Below are 8,436 nucleotides of genomic sequence, written 5' to 3'. Positions count from 1 at the left end.
AATCAAGGATTAGACCTCCCTTATCTTTCTGGGAATATTACTGGGTTCTCCCCAGAAAAACTCCAGGGCAAATCTCCAAAGCTTCATATATGCTATACTATTTCATTATGTACTTTTTTGCTCCTTTAATAAATATTTCTTTCTGAACTCAGGACAGTCCTGCTATGCATTCATGCCCAAGCAGCATCTGCCCCTCCCCAAGTGCTGGGGGTGGGGGGCTCTGGAGCAGGTAAAGTCCCCAAGCATCTATGGATGTTGTATCAAACCAGCCCAGCCTTGCCTAATCATCTGCGGTGGCAGCTTGCTAATGAAAGCCTTGTAACAGAGTGAGGCTTCTCTCAGAGATGGCTGCCCCGACAGCCCCAAGGTGCAGCCGAATAAGTGCACTCACTTCCCTCGCTGCCACAGCCCTGCCGACCCGATCCCAGCGCTCAACCATAATAAGAAGAGGCCTCCAGGTGGCAGCAAGACTTTGGCCACCATGGAGCCCTTCCTGGCGGCCCCTACATCCTGCCCACGTTCAGCCCTGCCTCAGCATTCGGATCCTCCATGGACTCCCTGGTGAGTGAGTGCCCCACTCAGCCAGATGCACAGCCCTTCTCCTGGGGGCCGCGGGTGTAGGGAGCACCCCAAATCTCCTCTTCCCAGATTGTGACCAGGGCAGGTGAGCAGTTTGTTCGGAGCTATTTGATTTGGCAAAGGAAACCAAGCAGCCCAGATCCATAACTAAGACTACCAGGTTACTTTCATCCTGATCTGAATCTTGTGTGGCCACCACTCACTTTCCTCCTATGGGACTCCGACTGTTGCAGCTGAGTTGCGACACCCCCAGACAAAGGACCCTGTGTGTGGCCGACTGCCCATGGGTGCATTTGGCGCGTGAGCATCCAGCATCACAGAGGACCCCTCCTCATCCCACAGAAGGTACTGCACCATTATGGGCACCCAAAACAGGTTTCAAAGGAGCCCCCCTTCCCCGGGCAGGCCCACAGCTATGGACAGAGCTAGAGTAGCCCCTGAGGTAAGGGGGTGATAACAGTGGTCCTCACCTGTGGTCACACCCCCAGGGTAGACAGTGTCTCAGGATGAGATCTAGTCTGACCATCAGCTCTCACACTGACAAGCTTGGCAACCTTAGCCGTGTTTCTTCAGTTTCCCCATCTGCAAGGTGGGGCTAATACTAGCCGTTCTCAGCCTCAAAGAATAGCTCACAGGCTTTAAAACAGGACAATTTTAATGCGCCACCACAGAGCAGCATGCCTCTGTCAGCCCCCATGCCTTTCCTTCCCTTCCTTTGCACATTAGTGTCCCCTTCCCTGGTCACCCACAGGAGTCCCCAAGGGCCATTTCCCTCAAGTCAACACTGGCGGAAGGGATTGAAGAGCCCAGGAACCCAGGAGCACACTACCTACAGGTCCCGAAGCCCAAGCAGAAGCCCAACTCCTAGGAAGCTCTCTAGTCTCCCTGATTTTTCCTGCCCAGGTCTCAAGATTCTGTCAGAAGAAGACAGATTTGAAGAATTATGCCCTCCCCAATGCCAGCTGGTGTCCAGACATCCTGAACCTGTACCACGAATTTCTGGAGAAGACTAAGGCCGATGGCTGGATCAGACTGCCCTCCTTCAAGTCCAACAGAAACCACATCCAGGGGCTCAAGCTCCCATTAGTGTTAACGGTTTCCTAAGGTAAGGCCTGGCTGGAGAGGGCCCATCGGCACACGTACACCCCAGCCCACCAGGGTAAGATCAGCCAGCCCCTTTCCCTGTGGTCAGAGTTGCTCAAGAAGGAAATTCACAAGCTCTGTGCCAGTTCTCAGCCAGAAGTTTTTTCTGCTAACTCCACCCCTCCCACTGCAGCCCCAGGCAGGTGGATGAGAAAAGCATCCTCTCAGGGCCCTGGCTCCCCTCCTCCCAGGGGAAGAGAGCACACCCTAGCAGCTGCCTCTGTTCCCAGCCCAGAGTGCACCCACTGGAGAACGGCTGACTCAGCTCCCTGCCCCGCTGCTTTCTCTCCCGGGGTGCTTCCCTTACTGTCAAGCCTTATCCCAAGTCCTCCTCCCCACCCCACAAAGGTCTGCGGACTCCCCCTTGCCCACTGCAGACCTCCGCACACCATCCCTGCTCTGCTAGGCCCAAAGGCTCTCCTGAAACACCCACAGATCAGAGTGATAGAGTTTTCCACTTTGATCTCCCTGCATGTGCGTGTGTGTGAGCAAGCGTGTGTGTTAACTTGTCTCTCTCATTCACATATGTGTTCTTCCAGCCCAGTGATGAATGGGCGGTACATTGGGTTTAGGGAAAAAACAAAGCGGGTGCACCAAAATTTTTTGAAGACTTTGGATTCCATCCAAAAAGGATATAGTTCTTATAGTCGCCTTGAGAAAAATAATCAGAACTTTGGGGGACTCTTCTGCCCTTATTTTTCTGTTCAGTATTGTTATTTTGAATTATATGTGAATTAAATGCCATACACTTTAATTTTCAATGTTTAAGGTCTCTTAAAATCTGACCTTCCCCTGACCCTACATCTATTCTCAGCCAGCGAACTTCATGAGTGTTTCTTCCTCAACACTCAGGGCTCCCTGAGGACAGGGCTGTGTCCCCACAGACTCGGGGCTCCCTGAGGACAGGGCTGTATCCCCTTCAGACTGAGGGCTCCTTAAGGACAGGGCTGTGTCCCCCTCAGACCGAGGGCCCTGAGGACAGATCCATGCCTTGCTCTCCAATTGAAGGCTCCCTGAGAGCAGAGCCTGTATGTCCTCTGGTTCTCTCCTCAACCCTATACCTGAGGCCGGGCTCCATCCATCTGAAGGGCCAGATGAACGACTGGCCCTTCATCCTGACTGGGCCCCATGCCCTCACGCACTCCTTTCTTCAGCTGTGTCACTCCCCATCTCTCCCCAGACAAAAGTGACCGTCACATCTTCACCAAGTGTATTGAAACGGAAGGACAAGACTATTAGTATGTCACCTTTTTCCACCCATCCAAGAAGAAGTCTGTCTGTCTTTTCCAACCAGGCCCCTACCTGGAGGGGCCCCCAGGGTAAGGCCACAGGCAGGCCCGGTGGGGGATATCTTTGGCTGCTTCCTGCGCTTGGCTCAGGAGATGGATTGGGTGCAGCCAGGCTCTGGGATCTGTACCTCTCTCTAAGGAGTTGGGTTGGGAGTGGGAGGCTCTGGGCTCCAGTCTCACAGTATCAGACTTAGAAGGATATTCTGTCATCTGGTCCAGTCCCCACTGTGCAGATAATAAAGAGCATCCTTATTCAGGTCTGGGAATTTTCCAGTAAGAAGGGGTCTTAGAAACCACTTTGAGAAGGATGTGTTGGACTTGGAAGAAGACAGGATCTGGAATTAGGAGCCAGGTTTCCAGTCCTGCTCTGCCAGTCCTGCTCTGTCAGGCTTGCTTGGAGACACCGAGCAAGCAATTTAACCTCTAGCCTTTGGTCTCCTTACCTAAATCTTGGTGCAATAATATCTACCTTCCAGAAGAGCTGACAGATATGATATTATGGGCCTATATGTATGTGCTCATAAACCATAAAGCACAATATAGCTCTCAGGCCATACTGAGGCACACAGAGATAAGTTATCTTGCCCAAGGTAACACAGGCAATCAAGGTCAGGACCAGGACTCTAATGCAGGAGCTGGGACTCCGAGTCCATTGCTTCTTCCACTGTACTCCATTGCCTCCAAACTGGGAATAGACCCAGAAAAGAACTCACACTGGACATAAATACATTCACGAGGGAAATAAGGCTGGCCCTGAGCTTCTTGCCCGAGAATACTGGGTCACCATGTCCACGGTTGTCTGCCTTCTCCATCCTTGTTCCTGCTTTAGACACTCACTGAATGCTATTGTTGGTTTCAGAATTCCTGCAAGGGAGAAGAGGGAGGAGGGGGAAGGAGAAGCTTTAGGGTCCCAAGGCCTGAGAGAGACTCAATTGCAGTTATACAGAATTCAAAGAGCTTAATAGATGTCAGCACCTCTACAGGCCATGGATTCAGACTGCAGCCCTTTGTCACCTTGGCCATCCTTAAGGTATCTTCCATGGGCACACTGATTTCCATACTAGTGCAGGCAGACACTGGGGGACTAGGTCAGAGCTCTACCCAAGCCATGGGTCCCCTCCCTTCTGAAGAGGAACACCCCCAAGAAGGCAGGGATAGGGTGGAGTGTGGCTGACTTTATTTAGGGCCTCATGGAGGTGGGGCAGTGGAGTCAGAGGAGGACCACCCAACACTGAGGCCAGAGGACTGAGGGGGTCCAGAGAAGAAATTAGCACCAAATTAGAAAAACCCAGTTCAGTTTATCTCCTAGGTAAGGAAAAACCCAGTTCTTCCCTGCTACGTCTGTCTTTCCTGTGAGTCTCCTTTACTCTCATATAGAACACTTCCCTTCCGACACTTCTGGTCACCAAATGTTCTCAGATTTTTCCCCACAACAAGCAATGCTCTGTGACACCAGCTGGGTGTCCTACAATTTAACTCCATTCTGACCCCGTCTACCTAGAGGTAGTGCCAGATGCCACAGGTTAAAGTCTCAGTCCCACAAGACTGCTCCCACCCTTCTTCAGATGCCAATGGCAAGTGTAGGTCCCCAGGTTACCCACAACTTCTGTCTGATTTGGCTACAATTGGTGGTTCCCAGAACCTTCTCCTGTGGTTGGATTAATTTACTAGAACCACTCACAGAACTCAGAGAAACACTTACAGTTACCAGTTTATTAAAGATATGATAAAGGATGAACATCCAGGTGGAAGAAACCCCTAAGGTAAGGTCTGGGAGAATCCCAAGCACAGGAGCTCCCGTCCCTGTGGAGTTGGGGTGTGTCACTCTTCTAGTGTGGATGTGTTCGCCAACCTGGAAGCTCTCTGAGCCCCATACTAATTGGAATTCTTATGGAAGCTTCAACACATAGGTATGATCAATCATTAACTCCATTTTCAGCCCTTCTCTCTTCTCAAGAGAATTGGGGGAGGGGCGGGGGGCAGGACTGAAAATTCCAAGCTTGCAATCATGGCTTGGTCTTTCTGGTGACCAGCCCTCAACCAGGAGCCGGCCGGGAGTTGCCTCATTAGAACAAAAGACACTCCTATCACCCAGGAAATAGAGGGTTTCAGGAGCTCTGTGCCAGGAATCAGGGGCAGAGACCAATATATGTATTTTCTATTATCTTGACAAGTACCCACCCAGCCCCTAGGCAATGAGGCCGGGTAGGCTTCTGGCTGACCAAGAGCTACCCTGCAGCACCTACACACTTGCGGATGGGTCTCCTGCCTGGCCAGTGAGGACAAGGGAAGAGCAGGCTTAGGGTTCTTTGGCAACAACTCTTCCCCTCCTTCAAGCAATATGGGAAGGGAGGTGACTAGAAGCATACATGAGGTTTTGTAAACATTACCTCATTTGATCTAATGAGATAGAAATTATTTTTATTCACAATTCACAGTGAGAAAACTAAAGCTCAGAAAGGTTTAGCAACTTTTACAAGATCAAACATGTAGTGAACATGGAGGCAAGGAGTCAAACCAGGTGGGTGTGGTTGCATGGCCCCCAGCTGGGTTCCTTTCTATTGTCCCCAGCTTAACCAGCAACGGAGCTTTGGCATGAAGGTCAGCTTACACAAGTGAGAATGAGAGTTTTATGTGCTGTACATAAAGCAAGTGTTGGCATCAAACTGCTGAAGCCGGCTCTCGGCTTTCCACCGGCAGCACTGCTCGGGAGTCTATCTCATCAGCACTTTATAGGTCCTAAGTTAACTTCCACGTTTACCCATCTTGAAAATGTGGACTCAACATTGGCCATAGTGACTAGTGAGGTGAGAGCTGGCCCAAGGTCATGGTTTAGAGACTAAAGCCCAAAAGTTCAGGGGCTTTATCATTCCCTGTAGGAGTGCACCTTTCCAAATTATGGTAGTTGCCGCCAGTAATTAGCTGATGAATCTGAAAAAGGTTTTTCCATTAACTCTAACAACAAAAAAAGTTTTTTTTCCTGGTGAAATAAAATCATGGTATCAGTGGTTGCTAACACATGCTGCAGCAACATGGAAGACAAATCAGCTGATTTTGACTGGTTTGATCAGACGGGATCCAGATCTGTTTCCTTTCCTTTCCTGGGGAAAGATGGAGGTGGGGTTATTCCAGCCCTGGCCTTGCCCCCTGCCCCCACCCCTAGGTTTGCCCACGGAGGGTCACTGGCAGCCATGATAGATGAGATCTTCTCTAAAACTGCTTACCTGGCTGGAGAGGGGCTATTCACACTAAATCTCAACATCAGGTTCAAAAAGTGAGTATGGATCGTTGGGGTGTTGGCTGTTGAGGGGACAGCCATGTGTGGCAGTTGAGGCGTAGAAGTCCTGCCTGTCACTCTCCTTCCCCAGCCACACGGTCCTCTGGTTCCCAGCCGGAATGCAACCTCTGCTGTCAGACTCTGGTTGCTGGCAGATCCCTGAGCCCAGAGCCACTTTAGTCCTTGAGGCAGGGTGGGATGAAGAGAAGGATGGGGTGACAGAGAGGTAAAGGGATGGCGGCCAGGGGTTCATGTGAGGGAGGGGCTAATCCGCGTGGGCTGTGCTGAACGTTGACATGGAAAAGGTTGAGGACCAGCAGCTTTACATATACTGCGTCGTCCAGAGCACAGACCAGCAGACCATTTATGCCAAAGCTTCAGGTAGAGAGAGCCTCAGCCCCAGACCCTGTCCTGCCACCCCAACACCCAGAACAAACAGAAGGGGAATGTTAAGGATCCAGTCCCAAGCCGGGGTCCAGCTTTTTAGAGTGGGGTTGGGTACTTGCAGGAGACACAGACAAAGTGAGGGAAAACCCAACTAGGGTTTTTTTTTTCTATGTATGAGTGGCCCAACCTGTACCACAGGAGAGGACCCAGGTACTGAGTAACTGGGTGCACATGCTCTGAGCACCCCATCAAGCTCCTACCATCTGTGCTCTGGCTCCTGCCACTTGGCTCCCCCATTCTCTTGCAGGCACTTTCCTCCAGCTGCAGCTGGAAAAGGATTCATCTCAATACTAGACACTATGCCTTCAGGAGAGCCTACTGCCAACCGCCTTGCCTACCTGGGACACACCCCAGAGCAGCGGGGGGTGTCTGGGAAGTAACTGGTGAAGTGAGGGAGAAGGCACTTTCCTTTGCATAAATAAAGTCTCACAGCCCCATTTGCAGTCCAAGACCCTTCTGCAGTTGGAAATGAAAATCCTTCCAGGGCCTTTCACATACCCACCTTCCCATCCAGCACCAATAGAAGCGATGTACTGAGACCTGCCAGGGACCAGGCACTGGGCGAGGCACCAAGCACACAGCGATGAAAGACAGGGCCCCTGGCCTCGAGATGCACAACTGTGGGCCAGAAGCAGAATGCCCCATCGGCTCCTCCCACCCCACCGTGGCTCTGGTTGTGGGTGCAGTGCAGACACAAAGGGGGGGGGCGGTCAATTTTACTCTAGGAAAGCAATCAAAGAAGGCTTTCTAGAGGAAGCTGTGCTTGAACTGAGTCTCAGAAGTTAAGTGGTGTCCACCAGGCAGGCAGGGGACTATTCCAAACAGAGGGACTATTGTGAGCAAAGGCACAAAGGGATGAAAGAGCACTGTGACCTTGGAGAACAGCAAGGTGTTGAGTGGGGCAGGAGTTCAGGGAAGGAGAAGGGGGCAGGGCAGGTGCAGGCCATCGAAGGCTCCTTAAGCCCTGCAATGGAGCTTGAACTGTGTCTTGTAGGCAACAGGGAGCCTTTAAAGTGTTTGGGCTAGGGAGTGACATAAAGTTTTGTTTTTTCAAAAGATGACTCTGGTGGCAATAAGAGGTCAGCAAGACTGAATGTGGGAGCACTGGTTAGGAGACCCTTGCAGGGCTCCAAACTAGAGATAGGAAGGACCTGACATGGTTCAAAGCCATGAAGATGAGAGATATGGAATATGTTGCAAACAAAAGAGTACAGAACTTTGCCACTAATTGTATGTAGTGGACCTGTGAAGGGGAGCCTTCAAGGATGACTCCAAGTTTCCAGCTTGGTGGTTCCAGGTGGCAGGCATTATGGTGAATACAGGGGAGCAGGTTTGAGGTGGGGGAGGATAATGAGTTCAGTTTCACACGCATTGAGCTGGAAGTGCCCATGGAACCGCCATCACATGATGATCACCAGCAGGAGCCTGGATATTGTCATTTGGAACTCAGAATTGATGACATACTGACTCGATTTGTAAGTCATCAATATAAAAACTGACATGGAATCCCTGGGAGTGGATTATGCAGAATGAAAGTGAAGAGGAGGCAAGGGGAGTGAGAGTGACAGGATGGGAGAGAAAGGAAGGACAGGGAAAGAGGTCAAAGACAGAACCTTTGGTCACACTAAGGCTTAAAGCTGGGGCAGAGAATCAAAAACCCACTAAGGAAGCCAAGAATAGGACAGGATGGACCATCCTTAA

At 50.9% G+C, this 8,436-nt stretch overlaps 1 protein-coding gene across 1 annotated transcript; it reads left to right on the top strand.

Annotated features, from left to right (window-relative positions):
- Positions 1-344: 344 nt before the first annotated feature.
- Positions 345-7,115, top strand: THEM5 (thioesterase superfamily member 5; the record flags this gene model as incomplete). The annotated part of the gene is given in 7 exon segments (XM_082612182.1): positions 345-473; positions 475-561; positions 1,483-1,667; positions 2,877-2,958; positions 2,962-3,041; positions 6,175-6,285; positions 6,983-7,115. Coding segments are annotated over 7 exon segments (807 nt in total).
- Positions 7,116-8,436: the final 1,321 nt, after the last annotated feature.

Source organism: Mesoplodon mirus (assembly GCF_964341445.2).
Source record: "Mesoplodon mirus genome assembly, chromosome: 3".
NCBI lineage: Eukaryota > Metazoa > Chordata > Mammalia > Artiodactyla > Ziphiidae > Mesoplodon > Mesoplodon mirus.
This window is presented reverse-complemented; position numbering and strand designations above follow the sequence as displayed.